Here is a 22,587-nt window from a genome sequence, read left to right as displayed (position 1 = left end):
GGTATATAACAGGCGTTTGATAAGTACTTGTCACATAATTATTTAATGAAACCCTTTCCACTAAAAAAGTCCACATTCACTCTGATGTTTCAATTATAAATTTTATTTAAGAATACTGACTAACACAGGAAACATTTAACTCATGGAATTGTGAATATGGTCATCAGTTACGTCGTGACATGTTAACTTTTTTTATCATTTATTGGCACTGTCACCAGATTACTTGTAAACAGAATCACTGTGTATGCATAAGTCTGCAATGCTCCCTAGCTATGGTATTCTATCATGAGCTGATATATAGATATAGACAGGTATAGATATATAGATACATTAACGCTATGCACAATTTTGCATGGTTACTGAGCGTCAGTAAAAATTATTTAAAAAACACCCATTTATAATAGAAGTGAGGATGTGCTAAGACTTGCTATTAGTGGACCTTGTTTTCTGTAAAAGTGACGACACTTGCTGGACGGTTACTAAACTCTACGGCACTAATGTATGATGGGTTCACTTCCAGACCATTGGCCACAGAAGTACTTCTTCCTGGCCTCTGCCCTAGACAGCAACCTGTCCTCCAGGCTCCCCATGTTTTTTACCAGCCTCTGCTGAGTTTCTACAATCTTGAGCTCTGCTGAGAATTCTTTTCCTGGAAATAAACCCCCACCCCCTGAAAGAGGATGTCTCCGGAACTCATTACGCCCTGAATCAACAAGAACTTGTTGATAAATGGCTTAAAATTTTTTACAAGAAGTAACTTCCCTTGGTAAGGAGTGAATACTAAATCTGGAAATGACTTGCCAGATAAAACAATTTCATTTCTCTGTCAGTGCCCCATGGGGAGAGAATGAAATACTGGAGCCCCTCTCTCTACTGAAGAGAGCCAATTTTCTGGTTGTGCCCTGGCTTAAAACCCTCTGGACTCCAAGAACCATACTGAATATTTGCACCCCATGCTAAAGTTTTCAGGAGAAAGCGTACTTAAGCCAATAGAGGAATAATGGTTTGGTTTGCATTTTGCTTGCTTGTTAAATAAGGCCTTATTGAACCTTGGGATACTGCCTGTGGAATCTGGCTCCCCAGTGAAAGATGTGATGTCATCAACTGATATGCCTTTGCATATGCTGTTCCCTCTCTTCTACACCCTTCCTTGCCTTGTCTGCTTGGTGAACTCTTGCTCATTCTGCAAAACACTGCTCCAATGCCACTTTTTCCTTGAAACCTCCTCTGACGCTTAGGTGAATTGTGGTACCCCCTCCGATTTCCTGAGGCTCTTACTTGCACCTCTGTCATAGCACCTGCCACCTGCTTGAATTGTTTCCAGTGGGATGTGAGCCCCTGGGGGCAGGGACAATGTCTTATCTCATCTTTGTATTCCTGAAGCTCAGCACAGGGCCTGGGATGGTGCAGGTATTTAATGAAAATTAGATGAATGAACGAATGAATGATAAATAAATGAATATAAAAATGAGTAAAACTTTGTAGAGAGTGGGAGCACAGGTGACCTTACACATGGCAGAACTCCTGATTAAGAACGACGGATTAGCACTGACTGCAGGAATGCAGAATGAACTAGAACTCACGAATTTGTATATATTAAACTTGTCATTGCCTTTCGTTCCTCAACAAAAATAGGTCGATGACCAAGTCTGTGGAAGAGTGGAAGCTAAAAAAAAACCCCCTACTTTGAGATCTTTGGACGATTCGTTTTAAAAGAGCAAAGTGCTGAATCAGGAATCTTGGTAGGCCTAGCTTCTAAAATAGTCAACCAAGGCACCAGGAAATGAAGAGGCTTCGTTTTGGACAGATAAAACAACACAGGCTTTCTCAGTCTCCCCACCAAATAATACTTCATTGCTGTCAGGCTATCAAGTCCTCTTTTAGGAGCATTTGAGGTCAAATCAGTTCTGAGTGTCTCACCTCCAGCAGAGATACTATAGCCTCAGCGATAGCCCTGTTAAGCATTTTGGGATAATCTGCCTGGTAATCTCCATATTCAATCATCTCAGGAAAAGCTCTAATTTCAGGAGGATCAAGTACAAGGAAACCACGTTGAACCAACAGGCCACTTTTCCATGCGTGGAGCTCTGGCACCTCTGATTCATGGTGCTTCCCTCAAGAAGAAGTCCAGTCCAGCAATGATTCACTCTAGTGGAACAGCCTAGCTGTTCCTGGGGGTCTGCTCAGAAGTGGAGTGAAGGTGGATGAGCAAAAGAGAGAGGAAGAGCCTCTCAGGGCAGGGGGCCGAAAGTCGGACGCCAAAGTGCCCTGGGAAACATGATGAAGTGGTTCTGCTACCACAGACCCTGGGCTTCCCCTCCTGGGGTGACGGGCTTGTGCTTCTAACGCTGGGGCTCACGTGTGTCCCTGTGGACACTCAGGCTACAGTTTCCTCCCACCCAGGTCCAGGTCTACGTTGACATTTTACAGGGAGGAGAGCGTTTGGGCAATGGAACATGCCAAGTAAGAACCATGGGTGATGCCACCTGCGGATCCTCCAAGGGCAAAGCCCTGTCCAGGGCAAAATTCACAGTTTAGGGGAATCCCCAGGTGCACTGAGAGGAGTGATTCTTGTCTTTAGGGAGCGCGAGAACCCCTTCCCCTGCCTCTGAGCTGAATCCTCCTGTCCCTGGCTTTACAGCCTTCCTCAGACCTGCCCAGTCCCTCCCTGCACCATGTGTGGGGTGTGCTTAGAGCTCCGGGGGCTGGGAGAGGAGGTGAGAGCGTGTTTGCTAGCATCTGTCATCACAGAATATGGCACTTGAAATGAACTGGCACCCAGAAGGCCCAGCCGCCAGTCCTGGGAGCGAATGCAACGCCCTTGACTGGCTTTCAGAAAAATTGCTGGGGTTGGTCAAGGTTGGGCAGAACTATATCCAGGACCTCCCACGGCCCTTCCCAAGACGAGTCCAGGGCTCAAGCAGGATTTCTGGGCTTAAACCAATGTGCACCATTGGCTTTGCAGGGAGGAAAATCAATACCAGCCCTTCCCTCCCCTCCCCGCCCCCAGATCACCAAAAATGTTCCCTCCCCACAAATCACCCTTCATGGTCCATTCACCTCTGAGACTTTTAAGTGAAAACATGAATTAGGCAAACTAATCAATTTGACAACTGTTGGGATCGGGGCTTTCTCACTGTAGTGGAAATGGCTTCTTTACTTGAAGTCTGCCAAGATGTCACTGAAAATATTGAGGAATAGGTGAGCGTGGTGATCCCTGAAGACCAACGTGGGACGGAAACGAATGGATTTGTCGCCGCAGCCCCCCAACATCACACCTACAAGAAGAGGCAGGAGGCAGGTTAGGAGCATGGTTTCTCAAAGTCTCGTGCTGGGAGAGCTGGAAGGAAAGGGATACCCATTGGTGATGCCCATCCATCCATCTATCATCATCCATCATTGAAGCCCAGGCTTCCATCTGTCCTTCCTACCACCCACCCATCCAGCCTTCGTTTCCTTTCTCTCTCCTTTCATGTATCTCATCCAGCATTCTCTTCTTCCTCTCCTGCCCTCCACCCTCCCTTTTTCCCTTCCTCTCTCCCTTTCTCCCTCTCTCCTTGGAGCGCCTGCTTTGCTGCCCCTCAGCTAGGTCTGGTGATAGAGAAATCCTGAGATAAAGTCCTTGCCTTCCAGAAAGTCATGGAGGGGTAGGGAAAGAAAATAGGTAAGCAGATAAGTTACAAAACCACAGGCTGGTCGGAAGCACGTGCGAGCTGCTGAGCTATCACTGAGGAAGGACAGGCCCTGCTTATTTTAAAGGGTGACTTCACCAGTTACAGCTGGTGTCCTTTCCTTGTTAAGGTTGTTTATGCCTTTTTTTTTTTTTTAATTGCATTTTAGGTTGCCTTTTTTTTTTTTTTTAAGATGGAGTCTCGCTCTGTCTCCCAGGCTGGAGTGCAGTGGTGCAGTCTCGGCTCACTGCAACCTCCGCCCCCTGGGTTTAAGCAATTCTCCTGTCTCAGCCTCCCGATTAGCTGGCATTACAGGCACCCACCAACATGCCCAGCTAATTTTTGTATTTTTAGTACAAACAGGGTTTTGCCATGTTGGCCAGGCTGGTCTCGAACTCCTGATTTCAGGTGATCTGCCCACCTCGGCAGGTGATCTGCCCACCTGTTGGGATTACAGGTGTGAGCCACTGCACTTGGCCTGTTTATGCCTTTGAGACCACGTTTTCTCATTTTAAAAATGGAGGCTGATTCTCCCCGCCCTTCTGAGGCTGCTGCAAGGATTCTATGAGATGGCACAAGAAGAAGACCTGGCACTATGCTTGACATAGAGCAGGCGCTCTGATCTCACCACAGCCTCTCTCCTTACCCCCGCCACACACATCCTCAGTGGCTTCCCACAGCTCCTAGGATGAAGTCTGGAGTACCTTTTTTTGAGACGGAGTCTTGCTCTGTTGCCAGGCTGGAGTGCAATGATGTGATCTCGGCCCATTGCAACCTCCGCCTCCCGGGTTCACACGATTCTTCTGCCTTAGCCTCCCCAGTAGCTGGGATTACAGGTGCCCACAACCACACCTGGCTAATTTTTTGTATTTTTAGTAGAGGTGGGTTTCACTATGTTGACCAGACTGGTCTTGAACTCCTGACCACGTGATGTGTCCACCCTGACCTCCCAAAGTGCTGGAATTACAGGTATGAGCCACCGTGCCCAGCCCGAAGTCTGGAGTACTAAGCCTGATCTGCAGGCCCATGTGACCTGGGCCTGGCCTCTCCTCTCCCAGCTTTGTCCCCTCCCATCCGTTGGCCATTACGCTCCCTTCTTTCTCTTTTACCACCTCTGTAAGCTCCATCCTTCCTCAGGCCATCGCATGCATCCTTCCCTCTGCCCAGAATGCTCTTCTTTACCTTCTTCACTCAGCTAATTCCTGTTCATGGAGACTTAGGGTAAAATACTACTTCCTCAAGGAAGCCTTCCCTGATTTCCTAGCCTCACCAGTTGCTGCAGCTATTTGCTCTCTTAGCCCCATTTCCTCCTTCCCAGGACTTAAAATTGCAATGGACTGTTTGTGAAATGCCATGTGTAATGCCACGCCTTCCTGCTAGACTGCAAGCTTCCCGAAGGAAGGGGCTCTGATGGTCTTCATCATCACTGTAACTGTCTCCAGTGTCCCCTTACAACTCGCCTTCTCAGCGAACACTTGTCGAGTAAATAAATGGATAAAGAAATCCCATGCGTCACGTTCTCTTCTTTGGAGAAAGAGCATTCAGGCTATTTTTAGACCTGTGTCCCACCTACCCCCCACCCAAAATATTGCTGAGTACCTAGCAACATTTTGCAGCTACAGCAGGAAATACTGGAATCAGATGAAACTCAGCATCAGCTCCTGGCCCCTTACCTTTGTTTCTGGCAATTAAAATGAGCTTATTCCGTATGGATTCATCAGGAGTATCGAAGGAGCAAAAGGTGCCTCGTCCTCTCACCCTGCTGATGAATTGGGGGTACCGGGCCTGCAGTAGGGGAGACAAAGCCAGCGTCAAAGCCCATCACTGTGCACCAGCTGGGCTTAATGGCTGTGCTTCATCAAAGGCCTCCCATGGTCCAGCCGTGGCCTCTGCATGGACTGGCAGGACCTCCAGGGGGTTAAGAGCTCTGGTGACATCTGGGCCGGGGTTCAAAGCCCAGCTGTACACATCTGTCTTGTGTGGAGGGAAAAAAACACCACCACCAACAACAACAAAGCCCAGCTCTGTCTCTTTCTCACTATATAACCTTGGGTGACTCACTTAAGTACCTCTATTTACCCTGCTATAAACTGAAGGATATAAATGTTGTTGACCCCAGTGGGCGGTGGTGAGACTTTAGCAAGATAAGCTTCACACATTAAGGCCTAAGCCCAGGGCTGGGCCCTTGGTGGTGCTCCAAAGATGTTAGCCGTCTCCATTGTCAGCGCTTCTAGAAAGGTGGTGGTTCTTCTAGAAGAAATACCTGTCCTCCCTCAGGGCTTTGAGAATGGGAGCTATACTGGATTGACTGTATTTGTGGATTTTTTTTCCTCCACAAAAAGAAACAAAAAAATTGTGCGTGTAAGTACACAAAAAATCCACAATACTGCCTCCTAAATTCATGTTTACCTGGAGCCTATGAATAGGACCTAATCTGGAAATAGAGTCTTTGCAGAAATAATTAGGTTAAAATGAGATCTTCCTGCATTAAAGTGGCCCCTAATCCAATGACTGGTATTTTTTTTTATTTTTATTTTTTTGAGATGGAGTCTCGCTCTGTCACCCAGGATGAAGTGAGTGCGGTGGCACAATCTCAGCTCACTGCAACCTTGTGTCTCATCCTCCTGAGTAACAGGGATTACAGGCACCCGCCACCATGCCTGGCTAATTTTTTGTATTTTTAGTAGAGACGGGGGTTTCATGATGTTGGCTAGGCTGGTCTTGAACTCCTGACCTGAAGTGATCCACCTGCCTCAGCCTCCCCAAGTGCTGGGATTACAGGTGCGAGCCACTGCGCCCGGCTCAATGACTGATATCTTTATAAGAAGAAGACAATTTGGACAGAGAGACACAGACACAGTGGAGAGAATGACAAGTGATGCTGGAAGCAGAGGGAAGCATCCATAGGTCAAGGAACGTGAGGGCTTCCCGGCAGCCAGCAGAAGGTGGAGAGAGGCGTGGAACAGATTCTCACGCAGAGCCTCCAGAAGGAGCCAACCCTGCTGAAACCTTGATTTCAGACCTTGGCCTTCAAACTGTGAGAGAATAAATTCTTGTTTTAAGCCACGCAGTTTGTGATGATGTTTTATAGCAGCCAAGGAGATGAATGCAGGCGTCTGGTCTGGAGGACCTTGATTTCACCTTAGTCTCTGCTGTCCATGTGAAGGACAGCAAACAAGCGTTTGGAAAACCTCAGATAATTTTAGGGTACTGGGGACTGAGTTGGGAGAGCAAGTCTTATTTCACGGCAGCTTCTTGGTAGAAACTAGAGACACGGTCCTGTTCTGGTGGTGACAGAGCCGGGAACTGTGCTAGACACTTACATGCACAATTCTTTTCTTTCTTTTTGTGGAGGATGGGGTCTCACTACGTTGCCCAGGCTGGTCTCAAACTCAGTCGGGCTGAAGCAATCCTCCTGCTTCTGCCTCCCTAAGTCCTGGGATTACAGGCATAAGCCCCTGTGCCAGGCAGTGGGCACACTCTTGAATCCCCTGTCAGTGACGAAGGGCCCAGTTTGGTCTACACAGTTGAGGAAACTGAGGCTCAGAAGTCCTTCTGGCACTCATTCTAGCACATTCCTTGCACTTGTCGATTACTGGAGAGCTGGCAGTTTGAACACACCCCTCCCTCTTCCACCAGAGTGTGGCCCTGGGGAGGTTCAGAATAAAGTCTCTTCCATTTAAACACCCCTTGATGTCTGTGAGTTACACACACACACACACACACACACACACACATACATACACATTCACACACCTCCTCCTTATGGTTAGGAGTGACCACGTGACCAGCTATTAGTCAAGTGTTATGTGAGATTTCTGGGAAGGCTGCTAAAGACAAGAAGGGGGCCACTCTGTCCTTCCCTTCTTTTCCCTTCCAATTGCCTGGAATTGAGATGAAATGGCTGGAGCTCCAGGAGCCATTTTGGCCCATGATGAAACCCTGAGGATAGAAAGTGATCCAGTCCCAGCAGTGGACAGCAGTGCTGCTGAGTGGTAAGTATGTGAGAGGTGGCACAGAGGAGGGAATAATGAACACACCAGAGAGGGTGAGAGAGGGAGTGCTTGGGGGCCTCTTAAAGGAGGGATGTCTGAATTTGGTGTCAAAAGATAACCAGGGCCGGGCGCGGTGGCCCATGCTTGTAATCCCAGCACTTTGGGAGGCTGAGACAAGCAGATCACCTGAGGTCAGGAGTTCGAGACCAGCCTGGCCAACATGGTGAAACCCTGTCTCTACTCAACATACAAAATGAACAGGGTGTGATGGCACATGCCTGTAGTCCCAGCTACTCAGGAGGCTGAGGCTGGAGAATCCCTTGAACCCATGAGGCAGTGGTTGCAATGAGCTGAGATTTCACCACTGCACTCCAGCCTGGGTGACAAAGCAAGACTTGGTCTCAAATAAATAAATAAATAGATAGACAGGTCTCAAATAGATAGCCAGCTAGCTAGATAAGGTAACTACGGCCGGCAGGTGCTGCCCAGTACTTTGGGAGGCTGAGGTGGGAGGATCGCTTGAGGCCAGGAGTTTAAGACCAGCCTGGCTAACATAGCTAGACCGTGTCTCAATATTAGAAAAATCAAAACCAAGAGTTCAGGAACAGGGGTTGGAATGGGATGGAGGGATGGGGAGGCATTCCCTGCAGAGGACACAGCATGTGCAAAGCCCCGGAGGCTAGAAACAGCACAGCCCGTTCCGAATTGCTGGACCAGCAACTGCAACACCACGCTGAAGAGCTCCAGTGTTGTCCTGGAGGCTGTGGGGAGCCGTGGGGGCTGGGGCAGGGCAGGGCATGGCAGCGGTACCTGGAGGTCCAGCAGTCCTGTGAGCAGGGCCTTCCCGGCATGGGCTGCGTTATTTAGCAGGTCCTCCCGCTTGATGACGTTGATGACCTCAGCCAGCAGCAGGTTCTTGGACGGGTCCCCCAGCCAGGTGTTGAAGATCCGGTAAGGCTGGAAGGAGGAAGCGGTGTCGGAAGGGTTCACGCATGCGCACACCCTGTAGGGGTTACTTCCCCCAGACACACCTCCTCCTCTCTTGAAGAGGAGAGAAACTAACCTAGTAAGCATCTACCAGAGGCTAGGAGAACACATCCAATCTCACTGAATTCTTCGAACAGCAGCCCTGCAGGAAGGAACTGCTATGGGGAGACCAAATCGTCCCATGCCCTGGGAAATCCCTCAGTCCCAGGAAACCAAGACAGCTGGTTCCTTAACTCCTATAACCCTCATTTTGTAGAGGAAGAAGCTGAGGTTCTGGGAGGCTAAGCAATTTGTCTAAGGCAAACGTGGCTTATAGGTAGAGTTGGGACTGGATTGCCGGCAGTGACTCTCAAAGGTCACCCACTTTACTCCTCCATGAACGATTCAGAGTAGCCATGCAGCCAACTAAAACACCCTTCCCAGCCTCCCTTATGGCTAGAAGTGGCCATGTGACTGGGTCTTGGTCAAGTATTGGAAATAGACATGTTATGTGAGACTCATAGGAAGGATGCTAAAGACAAGAAGGGGGCCGCTCTGTCCTTCCCTTCTTTTTCTTTCCTACTGCCTAGAATTGAGATGTGATGCCTGGAGCACCAGAAGCCACTTTGGACCATGAGGCACCTTGAGGGTATAAACTACATGTAGGAATGGTGAAAGGACGTTGGCCCCTGATGGCTGTGTGTGTGTGTGTGTGTGTGTGTGTGAATCGGTATGTACACATGGCATTACACAGGGTAGTGGGTTAGAGCATGGACTCTGGGTTGGAATCCTGGCTTTGTCACTTAATAGGCTGTGTGACCTTGGACAGGTTACTTAACCTCTCTGTGCCTCATTAGTAAAATTTTATCCTCATTAGTAAAATGAGGATAAAAATAACACCTACTTGGTTAGATTGTTCGGAGGATTAAAAGTATATGAGAAATACTTAGAACTAGGCACACAGCAAATGCTCAGTCTGCAGTGGCAGCTGTTAATGATATTCTTGTGTGTACACGCAGAGAAATCAGGAGAAGGCTGACAGTGGACCATTCCAGAGTCGGCCTTGTGGAGAGAGCTGGGAGGGCACGCCACAGCTAACTGCATTGATAAGAACTGGGTCTTAGAAAACCTGTGACCCAGTAGGTGCCCACCCAGTCCCTTGATGGTGACAAAGGAACAGACAGGAGAACGGGACGCTCCCCTCTTTGCCCTGGATATAGAGGAAGGCTGCTCTGACTCACAGCATTGGGCCTGAACTCCTCCTTGTGGAAGAAGCCCCCAGTCATCATCTTCTTGCTGAAGGTCATCACGTCTGCTGGGTCATCCAAGCCCCAGTGCTCGTGGGCCCAGAACTTGCCCGTGCAGCCTCCTCCGGTCTGGACCTCGTCCACCAAGAAGGCACAGCCGTGCTGGCCAGAAGAGAGAGAGGAGGGAGAAATAAACACCCTTGGGAGGCCAGAAACTCATAACCCCCCGGCAGCCAACCAACTGCCAAACCCCAGGTCCACACACATAATGCTTGTTTTCCGAACAGCAGACCAGCCCCATGTGTTCGAACTGTGTACAACAAAACTAATCAAAACACTTAAGCTGAGTGGTTCCTACCAGAGCTGTATCTGAATGTTTCCTAAAACTGCTGAGCTGGAACAAAAAAACCCAGAACATCGAATACTCCCTGCACCAACACAGAAAAGTATGTCATCTGGCTTCCGTCTCGGGTCTCAACCCCATCAGAAGGAGCTGTGTCCAACAGTGAGGCCTTACATGTGCTTCCCAGACTTCAGCTGCTGTGTTCTGCTTATCACCAGGGCTATTTCTAACTCAGCGTCCGTGTTAAATCAACTCACGTCTTACAACTTTTATATATGAACTTACCGGTTTGATTGCCAGTTATATATGCACAACACATTAAAACAAACACGCAATGCAAAGAAAGGAAATCAGTATGTCAAAGAGATACCTGGACTTCTGTGTTTATTGCAACACTATTCACAATAGCCAAGATACAGAATCAATCTAAGTGTCCATCAACAGATGAATGGATAAAGTAAATATGGTACAGATACACCATCGGCTAGGCACAGTGGCTCACGCTTTTATTCCAGCACTTTGGGAGGCTGAGGCGGGCAGATCACCTGAGGGCGGGAGTTTGAGACCAGCCTGGCCAACAAGGCGAAACCCTGTCTCTATTAAAAATACAAAAATTCGCCGGGTGTCATGGCATGCACCTGTAATCAGCTACTTGAGAGGCTGAGGCAGGAGAATCGGTTGGACCCAGAGGCAGAGGTTGCCGTGAGCCAAGATCGCACCACTGCACTCCAGCCTGGGCAACAGAGTGAAACTGTCTCAAAAAAAAAAAAAAGAAAAAGAAAAAGAGAATGTGTTACATATACACAAGGGAATACTGCTCAGCCTAAAAAGACTGAAATTATGTCATTAGCAATGATGTGGATGGAACTACAGGTCATTATGTTAAATGACATAAGCCAGACATTGAAAGACAAATGTTGCATGTTCTCACTCACGTGGGAACTAAAAACATTGCCCTTATAAAGAAAGAGAGTAGAATGAATGGTATCAGAGCCTGCAAGGCTAATGGGGAGGTGGAGATAAATAGGGCTTGGTTAATGTATACAAAAGTACAGTTAGATAGAAGAACTAAGATCTACTGTCTAGTAGCACAATAGGGTGATTATAGTTAATCATCCACTGTATATTTCAAAGTAACTAGGAGTGGATTTAGAATGTTCCCAATAAAAAAGATGATAAATGTTTGAGGTGATGGATATCCAATTACTCAGATTTGATCATGACGCATTGCATGCTTTTATCAAAATATCACATGACCCCATAAACGTGTACAACTATCATGTATTAATAAAGATTTTTAAAAAAGATTTTAAGGCTGGGTGTGGTATCTCATGCCTGTAATCCCAGCATTTTGGGAGGCTGAGGTGGGCAGATCACTTGATGTCAGGAGTTCTAAACTAGCCCGGCCAACATGGTGGAACTCCATCACTACTAGAAATACACAAATTAGCTGGGTGTGGTGGCACCCTCTGTAGTCCCAGCTACTTGGGAGGCTGAGGCAGGAGAATCGCTTGAACCTGGGAGGTGGAGGTTGCAGTGAGCCGAGATTGTGCCACTGCATGCCAGTCTGGGCAACAGAGTGAGGCTCTGTCTCAAATAAAAAATATGTTTTAGGGAAGAATCTCCCATCCTTCCCCCAACCCCAACTTCTCCATCCATGATGCTGATAGACAGCCTCTGCAAGTCTGGAAGTTGACAGGGACTCCAAAGCAGAGATTATGCTAGCCCTTTACTCTGGGAACTCAACCCAGAAAGCCCCACAGCTCCATTCAACCTTGACCCCGTCCACTGACCTTCCTGGCGATGTCTCTCAGCTTCCGAAAGAAGTCATCGGACGCGTGGTTGTCTCCACCCTCAGACTGGATGGGCTCCACAATGATCCCGGCCACTGTCTTCTTCTTTTTCCGATATTTCACAATCAGATCCTCCACCTGGATCCCAAAAGTGAAAGTGACCACCGCTGGCAGAGGCTTGCGACCAGTATCGGTGGGTGAGAATCTAGGGTTCCATGAGCCCCATGCAATTTTATTGGAAATGTGTTTGTGTGCATTTCCTAGCTCTGTTGCAAGCCTCATGTGTGGATGGGAATGTATCCTACTTGAGATTGGTGCCAGCACCTGGGTGGATACACACTAATAACCTGGGGTAAGTTATTTTGCCTTCGGAAGCCTCACTTTCCTGATGTGTCCTATGGGCATACTGACAGACTCCACCTTCCAGGGTCATGGAGAGGACTGAATGGGAAAACGCGGCACAATGAGTTGACTGCTGGGCTAGATGTTTTAGCTGTGGTTCTGCCTGCTTTACACGGAACATGCACCTGTCACTTAACCTTGTTGTGTGGGAAATAGCTATAACACGGGTATATTGAGAGAAATAAAGGTGAGAACGTTCACACACACACATACGTACACACACACACACTCTCACACACAAAGAGAAAATATAGCACAGTGTCACACAGAAAGTGGTGGCTGCTATTAAGATTAGCAAGACTATATTATTATTGTTTGTATATATAAGTATTTTTTGAAATAGAGTCTCACTCTGTTGCCCAGGCTGGACTGCAGTAGCTTAATAGCTCAGCTCATTGCAACCTTCGCCTCCTGGGTTCACGCGATTCTTGTGCCTCAGCCAACAGAGTAGCTGGGATTACAGGTGTGCATTACCATGCCAAACTAATTTTTGTATTTTTAGCAGAGATGGGTTTCACCGCGTTAGCCAGGCTGGACTCAAACTCCTGACCCCATATTTTTTCAAAAAATCTATTTTCTCTTATTTTAGAGTCATTGATGCTTGGTCCCCGAGAAACTTAAGTGATACAGAAATTGGTATCAGAGTTGAGTGATGGGTGCTGTGATAAACACAACGGTCTCACGGCCTCTCCCAATATGGAAGATTTGGGATGCAAGGCCTCTGTGTCCCTACGTCCCTCTGGGGGAGCACTACACGGATCCCCAGATAAACCCTTCATCTCTTTCTCTTCTCCTGGGCCACATCTTGGGGCGGCGAGAGCAATGGAACTCGTGTTTAGGGACAACCCGAGGGTACAAGCATTACCTCTTCCAGACAGCGGGCCTCCTCCTGTTGATTCTCTTTCTCAAACTCTTCCAGAGGGTATCTCAGCCGTGGGAACGGTGCGATGGGCCAGTCAAAGGAAGGGATGTCGATCTTGTGAATGGCTTTGGAGTGTGTGGTTGCTAAGCAACCTGAGTTCAGCAAAACAGAAAAGCAGACGCTTGGCTTGGGGAACGCTTTTTATCTTTGCAAAGGAGATGATGGGCATTTCAGCATGAGGCTGTCAACGGGCAGGGAGGCCTGTTGCCTGGTTCTTTTTATCATTTAATTTTTAATTTTTCTGGGTGCACAGTAGGTGTAAATACTTGGGGAGTACATGAGATGTTTTGATACTGAACCCCAGTTCTCATCCTGAAGCTGAACGGGAACTTGTGAACCTTTAATTGGCATGTGTGCATGGGTACGTGTTTGCATTGCGATTAATCACAGATGCAGCCCAGGCTTTGAAGATGGAGTCAAGAGTTCAAATCCCGGCTCTGTCACTGAATAGTCTTAGAAATTCTTCCTCTTCTTGAACCCTGATTTCCACATCTGCAAAGCAGGAATAATAATCCCCACTCTGCAGGAGACTGTGGAATCGGTGGGACAATATGTGTAAACTGCCAACGTCAGCCGCCGCAACAGCTGCCGTTATTATTACGCTAAACGCCACCTTGGGAGCACACTCCTTACCCATGGTCCTCCCGTGGAACGCGCCCATGAAGGAGAGGATGCTGTAGTCGGGGCACCCGGGGGCCTAGAACCAAGACATATCGGTCATTAGTCACAGTTGTGAGGATGGGGGAACTGGATTGTTGCCCCTGCAAGCCCAGAGGGACACAGAAATCTATCAGAAGAACCAGGAATCCTTCTCAGGCAGAAGTTACACATGGGACCATTGAGTCTATATCAAAGACACACATGTTTTGTGTTGCATACATACTTAATTTTTTTTTTTTAAGTTGCAAAATTTAGGCTGGGCACGTTGGCTTACGCCTGTAATCCCAGCACTTTGAGAAGCTGTGGCAGGCAGATCACCTGAGGTCAGGCATTTGAGATCAGCCCGGCCAACATGGTGAAACCCCACCTCTACTAAAAATATAAAAATTAGCCAGGCATGGTGGCACATGCCTGTAATCCCAGTTACTAGGGAGGCTGAGGCAGAATCGCTTGAAACTGGAAGGCGGAGATTGCAGTGAGCCGAGTTTGTGCCACTGCACTCCAGCCTGACTCTGTTTCAAAAAAAAAGTTACAAAAGTTAAAATCAAGAAATTTCAGGCTGGATCACGTGGACAAGAGATCAAGACCACCCTGGCCAACATGGTGAAACCCTGTCTCTACTAAAAATACAAAAATTAGCTGGATGTGGTGGCACATGCCTGTAATTCCAGCTACTTGGGAGGCTGAGGCAGGAGAATTGCTTGAACCCGGGAGGCAGAGGTTGCAGTGAGCCGAGTTTGCACCACTGCACCTCAGCCTGGTCAACAAGAGTGAGACTCTGTCTCAAAAACAAGTTGCAAAATTTAAAATCAAGAAATTTCACAAAAATACCTGAACTTTTGGCTTCTCACCAGGACTGCACCGTTTGGACCCATTTTCCTTCTGTGGCAGCCATAGGTGGCCAAACAACACCCGCTGCCCACCTTCCTCCAGCTGCTGGAGACTCCTGGGTTTTCAGCCCCTGTTCTACAGGCTTTCAACTTCCTCCCCACCTCCTGGCTTCCTACTACTCAGGCCTCTGCAGGTCTCAGGCGGGTCAGGTGTTGATGGGTGCACACCTGCTTCCCAGGGTAACCTGAGGCAAGGGGCTGAGCCGGGCACCCTGCAGGAAATGCTCCAGGCCTTTGGAAGAGTTCTGCGGTGCTAGAAAGCAGGCAAGGGGAGGGCCCCACTGGGCGCTTGCCCATGGCAGCTGCACCTCGGATTCAGGAGGGGTGCATGGATGCCCTGTCCCTTCCCAGCCCCAAGCAAATGGCACAGCTGCCACTCCTTGCATTGTTTTCTGACTCTTTGCTCAGCAAGGGAATCCAAACATGTTTCCAGCTGACTCAGGCAGAACCGCTGGAGGTGCCTCAGAGGCAACTGTGGGGAACCCCGAGTCTCTGGGAGGTTGGCATTTTCTCAGGCTGGCTGAGCACCAATTCCCTGAGACCTCTGGGAAAAACCCTAAGACCTCCTCCTACAAATTCCAGAAACCATCTTATCATTTTGTTTTTTTTTTTTTTTTTGAGGCAGAGTCTCACTCTGTCACCCAGGCTGGAGTACAGTGGTACGATCTTGGCTCACTGCAACCTCTGCTATTCTTGATTCAAGTGATTCTCCTGCCTTAGCCTCCCGAGTAGCAGGGATTACAAGCGCATACCACCACGTCTGGCTAATTTTTGTATTTTTAGTAGAGACAGGGTTTCGCCATGTTGATCAGGCTGGTCTTGAACTCCTGACCTCAGGTGATCCACTCACCTTGGCCTCCCAAAGTGCTGGGATCACAGGCATGAGCCACAGCACCCGGCCTCTTGTCATTTTTTTGTTTGTCTCCTGATTGTACATGTAATTAATATATACACATCATTTTGCATATTTGGATTCAGCCACAAATGATGAGGAATGAGCTCCAAAAATGTCGATGGTCTACGATGCCCATGGATAGCAAGTAAGCAAAGCAGAGTTAGAGAAAGCGGTAGGAGGCCGGGCAAGGTGGCTCACACCTCTAATCTCAACACGTTGGGAAGCTGAGGCGGGAGGGTCACTTGAGCTCAAAAGTTCGAGACCAGCCTGGGCAACATAGTTAGACTCTGCCTCTACAAAAAATAATAATAAAAAAAAATTAGCTGGGTGTGGTGTCATGTGCCTGTAGCCTCAGGTACTCAGGAGGCTGAGGCAGAAGGATTGCTTGAACCTTGGAGGTTGAAGCTTCATTGAGCCATGATCGCACCACAACACTCCAGCCTGGGGAACAGAGTGAGACCCGTCTCAGGAAAAAGAGGGAGAGAGAGAGAAAGAGAGAGAGAGAGAGAGAGAGAGAGAGAGAGAGAGAGAGAGAGAGAAAGAGAGATAGGATAAGGTCCATAATCAAAGGGCCAGAAAAAAAAATAAGAACTTTTTAAAATGTAAGTTTATTTGAATATGGAGAAATGTGTAGGTACATTTGCTAGCAAGAGATGTGGTTAGGAAAAAACAAATATTAAGAAAGCATTTATGGCCAGGCGTGGTGGCTCACACCTGTAATCCCAGCGCTTTGGGAGGCCAAGGCGGGTGGATCACGAGGTCAAGAGATTGAGACCATCCTGGGCAACATGGTGAAACCCTATTTCTACTAAAAATACAAAAATTAGCTGGGCATGGTGGCGCATGCCTGTAGTCCCAGCTACTCAGGAGGCTGAGGCAGGAGAATTGCTTGAACCTAGGAAGTGGAGGTTGCAGTGAGCTGAGATCATGCCACTGCACTCCAGCTTGGTGCCTGGCGACAGAGCGAGTCTCTGTCTCAAAAAAAAAAAAAAAAAAAGCATTTTAAAAAAACAACAACCCTGTCTCACCACCCAGAGGCAAGCCACTATAGACATTTTGGCAAGATTCCATCTAGTATTTTCCTATATATTTATTTACCTGTTTGAAAGCACAGTGACCATACAATTTACATTCTACTTTTCCACAATATAGCAAACACGTCCAGGCCAAGAGAAACCCTAAGTAACTATTTTTGCTGCAGAATATTGGAATGTTAGCAGAGGGTAATTAAGTTCAGTGGCTCCTATTTTTTTTTTTAATTAAAAAAAAACTTTTTGAGTCAGGGTCTCACTTTGTTGCCCAGGCTGGTCTCGAACTCCTGGGCTCAAGCAATCCTCCTGCCTCGGCCTTCCAAAGTGCTGGGACTACAGGCATAAGCCACTATGCCCAGCCTTGTTTTGTTTTGTTTTTGTTTGTAGATCATCATAAAACAGTATATATGTATTTTTAAAGCAGCAGACGCTTCTGTCTAAATCTTAATGGGACCTCATAAATAACACAGAGGAGGCCAGGCCTGTTCTGCTTGAAGCTGAATAGGCAGCTTGGAATCCCACCTGCCTGGTTTTCCCTGCGGCCCCTAGTCACCTCTGATACCCAGCAGTGGCCTCTTTGGCTCCACTTTGAATCCCTACATTTAATTAATCTTTCCCCCAGTACTGGTGATTTCTAGTCTTTTCTGGTTATTATTACTATAAACACCAGTGGGGTGAATACTCATGCGTATACATTCCTGCTGACAATTTGGATTATTCTAGAGAATATGTTAATGGCCTTTGGAGACCTGTCAAATTCAGGCAGTTGTCCTAAGAAACTGGTGAAACCTGGTCAGGGAGATCTCCACTCGGCCTTTTTTTTTTGAAACAGGGTCTCATTCTGTCATCCAAGTTGGAGTACAGTGGCTCAATCTCTGCTCACTGTAACCTCCGGCTCCTGGGTTCAAGTGATTCTCCTGCCTCAGCCTCCCAAGTAGCTGGGACCACAGGGCTGGGCCATCACGACTGGCTAATTTTTATATTTTTAGTAGAGACAGGATTTCACCAAATTGGCCTGGCCGATCTCAAACTCCTGACCTCAAGTGGTCCGCCTGCTGTGGCCTCCTAAAATGCTGGGATTACAGGTGTGAGCCACCGTGCCTGGCCTCCATCAGCCTTGATACCCAGGGAACGGACTGGAAACTGGGAATGCCTGGGGAGCCCTTCCTTTTTTCTTGTTGTTTTGAGATGGAGTCTTGCTCTGTAGCCCAGGCTGGAGTGGAATGGCGTGATTTGGCTCACTGCAACTTCTGCCTCCTGGGTTCAAGTGATTCTCTTGCCTCAGTCTCCCGAGTCACCACGCCTGGATAATTTTTGTATTTTTAGTAGAGATGGGGTTTCACCATGTTGGCCAAGCTGGTCTGGAACTCCTGACCTCAGGTGATCCTTCCGCCTTGGCCTCCCAAAGTGCTGGGATTACAGGCATGAGACACAGCAGGTGGCCTTTTGTTTTTGTTTGTTTTGAGAGGACTCTCACTTTGTTGCCCAGATTTGAGTGTAGTGGTGCGATCTCGGCTCACTGCAACCTCCACTTCCCGGGTTCAAGCGATTCTCCTACCTCAGCCTCCCAAGTAGCTAGGATTACATGCGTGCACCATCACTCCTGGCTAATTTTTATCTTTTTAGTAGAGATGGGGTTTCACCATGTTGGCCAGGCTGTTCTCAAACTCCTGACCTCAGGTGATCCACCCTCCTTGGCCTCCCAAAATGGTGGGATTACAGGCATGAACCACTGTGCCCAGCCTGGCCCTTCCTAATTGAGAAGGACAGCGCCAGCCAGCCCGCAACAGCCCGAGGGATGCTGTGCAGCTCCCCCAGATATATGTGGTGCAAACCTAGCTGCACTTACCTGGTTAATCATGCATGTCTCCAGTTCCTCCTGGGAGAAGCCTGTCTGCCCTCTTTCCTTGCTCTAAAAAAAAAATAGAACAGAACATAATTTCAGAGAAGCTCTAGGGTAGTCGGGGCTTCAACTTTCTAACCAAACTGATATTCAGTCCAGACAAGTAGAAAGTGCTTTTTCAGGAGTTGATCTTAGGTATTCATTGTTACAGGTCTGTACTGAAACACAAGGCTATGCTTGCAACAAAAGAAACAAACGCACAGAATGCATTAAGCACCATCAGCAACGATGAAGATCTGTTGGATTAAGATCTGCTGAGATTGTATGTGTTTTGCCAGGAAGAACGGAGGCCAGGTGTGCTAGCTCAAATCTATAATCCTAGTACTTTGGGTGGCTAAGACAGGGGAATTGCTGGACACCCAGAGTTTGAGACCAGGCTGGGTGACAAAGTGGGACTCTGTCTCTGCAATTTAAAATATTTAAATAAAATTAAATTTAAATATTTAAATAAAATAGAATAGTCACACTGCATAGCTGTTTCTTTTTTTAAATTGTACTTTAGGTTCTGGGGTACATGTGCAGATCATGCAGGATTGTTGCATAGCAACATGGCATGTGGTTTGCTGCCTCCATCCCCCCGTCACCTACATCTGGCATTTCTCCCTATGTTATCCCTTCCGACCTCCCTACCCACCTGGCTGTCCTTCCCTTGGCACCCCCCAACAAACCCCAGTGTGTGATGCTCCCCTCCCTGTGTCCATGTGTTCTCATTGTTCAACACCAGCCTATGAGTGAGAACATGTGGTGTTTGATTTTCTGTTCTTGTGTCAGTTTGCTGAGAATGATGGTTTCCAGATTCATCCATGTCCCTACAAAGGACTCAAACTCACCATTTTTTATGGCTGCATAGTATTCCATGGTGCATATGTGCCACATTTTCCTTGTCCAGTCTATTGTCGATGGGCATTTGTGTTGGTTCCAGGTCTTTGTTATGGTAAACAGTGCTGCAGTGAACATACATGTGTGTGTGTCTTTATAATAGAATGATTTATAATCCTTTGGATATATACCCAGTAATGGGAATGCTGGGTCAAATGGAAATTCTGTTTCTAGGTCCTTGAGGAATCACCACACTGTCTTCCACAATGGTTGAACTAATTTACACTCCCACCAACAGTGTAAAAGTGTTCCTATTTCTCCACATCCTCTCCAGCATCTGTTGTCTCCAGATTTTTTAATGATCGCCATTCTAACTGGCGTGAGGTGGTATCTCAGTGTGGTTTTGATTTGCATTTCTCTAATGACCAGTGATGATGAGCATTTTTTCATGTTTGTTGGCCTCATTTATGTCTTCTTTTGAAAAGTGTCTGTTCATATCTTTCGCCCATTTTTGGATGGGTTTGTTTGTTTTTTTTCTTGTAAATCTGTTTTAATTCTTTGTAGATTCACGGTATTAGCCCTCTCCTTCTTCAGCCTCCAAAGTAGTTGGGACTACAGGCGCATGCCACCATGCCCAGCTAATTTTTTATATTCTTAGTAGAGACGGGGTTTCACTATGTTAGCCAGGATGGTCTTGATCTCCTGATCTTGTGATCTGCCTGCCTCAGCCTCCCAAAGTGCTGGGATTACAGGCGTGAGCCCTCACACCTGGCCTAATTTTTGAATTCTTTTTAGTAGAGATGGAGTTTCGTCATGTTGCCCAGGCTGGTCTCAAGCTTTTGGGCGCAAGTGATCCGCCTGCCTTTGCCTCTCGAAGTGCTGGGATTACAGGTGTGAGCCACTGCGCCCAGCCCACACTACATAATTTTGATGCCGAAGCCTCAGCCCTTTGCACCATGCTCCACTGGGCTGTCTGGAAAGTGCCATCCAGCAGTGGCCTTCCCTGGATTTTAACCCTGGTACTGATGTCTAATACTCCAGTCCATTGGAATGAACAGTCAGACAAGGGGTGAGCATGTGGCTGGGTGCTGGGGAGGCTGTGTGTGTGTGTGTGTGCCCCAAAGCTCACCCGGTACCACATGAAGATGGTCTTGAAGGCGTTTTCATTGGAGCAGGAGCCGCAGGCCATGGTGATGAGCTGGGACATCCCTTTGGGAGCCACCTGCAGGGAGGGAAACAGCCGTGAGCCGAGGCTCATCGTGACTCCTGCACTCCTGCTTCCCCTGGCCAGGGCTGAATCTTCACAGGGCCACGCTGGGGACGGAGGGAACCAGGGCTGTCCTGGAAGCCGCTGGACTGGGAGGATGGACTCAGGCCTTTCCAGGAGTGGAGGAGAAGCTCAGGGAGGCCCTGAGGCTGGTGGAGAGGAAAGAAGGGTGGCAAAGCCCACTGTGTCCCTCCTGACACACCTGACACCGCCTAAGACACCTACACGTTCCAGATGGGACGCTGAGGTTCCCAATGACTTTAATTGTTTGTAACAACTAAAACCGAGAAGCGGGGGCAGGACTGAAGGACATATGCAAAACTCCTATCTGCGGTACATATGCGTTTCCCCAGCTCCCTTTGTCCTGCACAAAGAATCCCTTCTGTTCTTTAAAAGAGAAATTGAAAATACTCTGCATGAAAGAATGGGCGCAGAGAGATGGATTTCCGTACAACGCCTTATTCTTCATGGTTTGCATCTCCATTTTTCCCTTTCTCTGCCACTACCGCATCTGAAGACCGTGGGACTGCCACTCCAGAACTCACTGAGAGCAAGGACTCCTGGAGCTTCTCCACAAAGTTCTCCGGAGGCAGGATTCCCAGGGCGGGTCTGTTGACGAACGTGCTCTGCAAAAGGCCAAGAGACAAACGGTGACTTCTGGGGGCCTGACCCAGCTCCCTGCCCACAAGCAGCATTTTTCCTAGCCGCTGTGTTCAAAAAGCCTCCCAGTGGGGTTGCCGGGCGGTGATGTTCTGTCAGTGTGGGGCGTGGCAGGTTTCCTGAACCTTTTAGAGAAATCCACAAGGATTGCTGTGGATGTTTTATAAAAGGGTCAATTTCCTGGTTGCAATATCGCACTGTTGTTATATAGGATGCTACTGCCGCTGGGGAAAACTGAGCAAAGGGTACTTAGGGCTCTTTGTACTGGTTTCTGCAACTTCCTGTGAAACTCTTTCTTTATATATTTAACCATCAGAATGACTGAAAAACAGGCCAGGTGCAGTGTCTCACACCTGCAATCCTAGTATTTTGGGAGGCTGAGGTGGGTGGATTGCCCGAGGCCAGGAGTTCGAGACCAGCCTGGCCAACACAGTGAAACCTTATCTCTACTAAGAATACAAAAATTAGCTGGGCTTGGTAGTGGGTGCCTGTAATCCCAGCTACTCAGGAGGCTGAGGCAGGAGAATTGCTTGAACCTGGGAGGCAGAGGTTGCAGTGAGCTGAGATGGTACCATTACACTCCAGACTGGGCAACAAGAGAGAAACTCAGCCTCAATAAAAAAAAAAAAAAAGGCTCAATAAAAAAAACAAAAGCCTCAATAAAAAAACCAAAAATGGACAATAACAAGTACTATTATGAATGTAGGGCAACTAGAATCCTTGTTCCCAGTTGGTGAGAAGGTAAAATGGTGCAGCCGCTTTGGAAAGAAGTTTGGCAGTTCCTTCCTTCCTCCCTTCCTCTCTCTCCCTCCCCCACTCCCTTCCCCCACCCGCCTTTTTTTTTATTGAGACAGGGTCTCATTCTGTCACCCAGGCTGGAGTGCAGAGGCATATTCTCAGTTCACTGCAACCGCTGCTCCCTGGATTCAAGTGACTCTCGTGCCTCAGCCTCCGGAGTAGCTGGGACTACAGGCGCATGCCACCATGCCCAGCTAATTTTTGTATTTGTATTAGAGACAGAGTTTCACCATGTTGGCCAGGCTGGTCTTGAACTCCTGACTTCAAGTGATCCACTTGCCTTGGTCTCCTACAGTGCTGGGATTACAGGCGTGAGCCACTGTGC

General features: G+C 47.9%; 1 protein-coding gene across 4 annotated transcripts in view; it reads right to left on the bottom strand.

Moving 5' to 3' along the window:
- Positions 1–82: 82 nt before the first annotated feature.
- Positions 83–22,587, bottom strand: part of ABAT (4-aminobutyrate aminotransferase) — a 114,269-nt gene continuing 91,764 nt past the window's right edge. For all 4 annotated transcript variants that reach the window (XM_012448277.2, XM_012448275.2, XM_012448276.3 and 1 more), the window contains exons 7-16: positions 21,350–21,430; positions 20,667–20,759; positions 18,665–18,727; positions 13,973–14,036; positions 13,283–13,431; positions 12,016–12,153; positions 9,874–10,041; positions 8,477–8,623; positions 5,345–5,456; positions 83–3,278 (exon numbers count right to left, since the gene is read on the bottom strand). In XM_012448277.2, the coding sequence (XP_012303700.1) occupies positions 3,157–3,278; positions 5,345–5,456; positions 8,477–8,623; positions 9,874–10,041; positions 12,016–12,153; positions 13,283–13,431; positions 13,973–14,036; positions 18,665–18,727; positions 20,667–20,759; positions 21,350–21,430 (1,137 nt within the window). In that variant the 3' untranslated portion in view covers positions 83–3,156. The remainder of the gene's footprint in view (positions 3,279–5,344; positions 5,457–8,476; positions 8,624–9,873; positions 10,042–12,015; positions 12,154–13,282; positions 13,432–13,972; positions 14,037–18,664; positions 18,728–20,666; positions 20,760–21,349; positions 21,431–22,587) is intronic.

The sequence above is a fragment of the Aotus nancymaae genome, unplaced genomic scaffold, assembly GCF_030222135.1.
Source record: "Aotus nancymaae isolate 86718 unplaced genomic scaffold, 86718_ANA_hifiasm-v0.15.2.pri h1tg000049l, whole genome shotgun sequence".
Classification (NCBI taxonomy): domain Eukaryota; kingdom Metazoa; phylum Chordata; class Mammalia; order Primates; family Aotidae; genus Aotus; species Aotus nancymaae.
The sequence above is the reverse complement of the archived record's forward strand: the minus strand, read 5'-3'. Positions and strand labels throughout refer to the sequence as shown.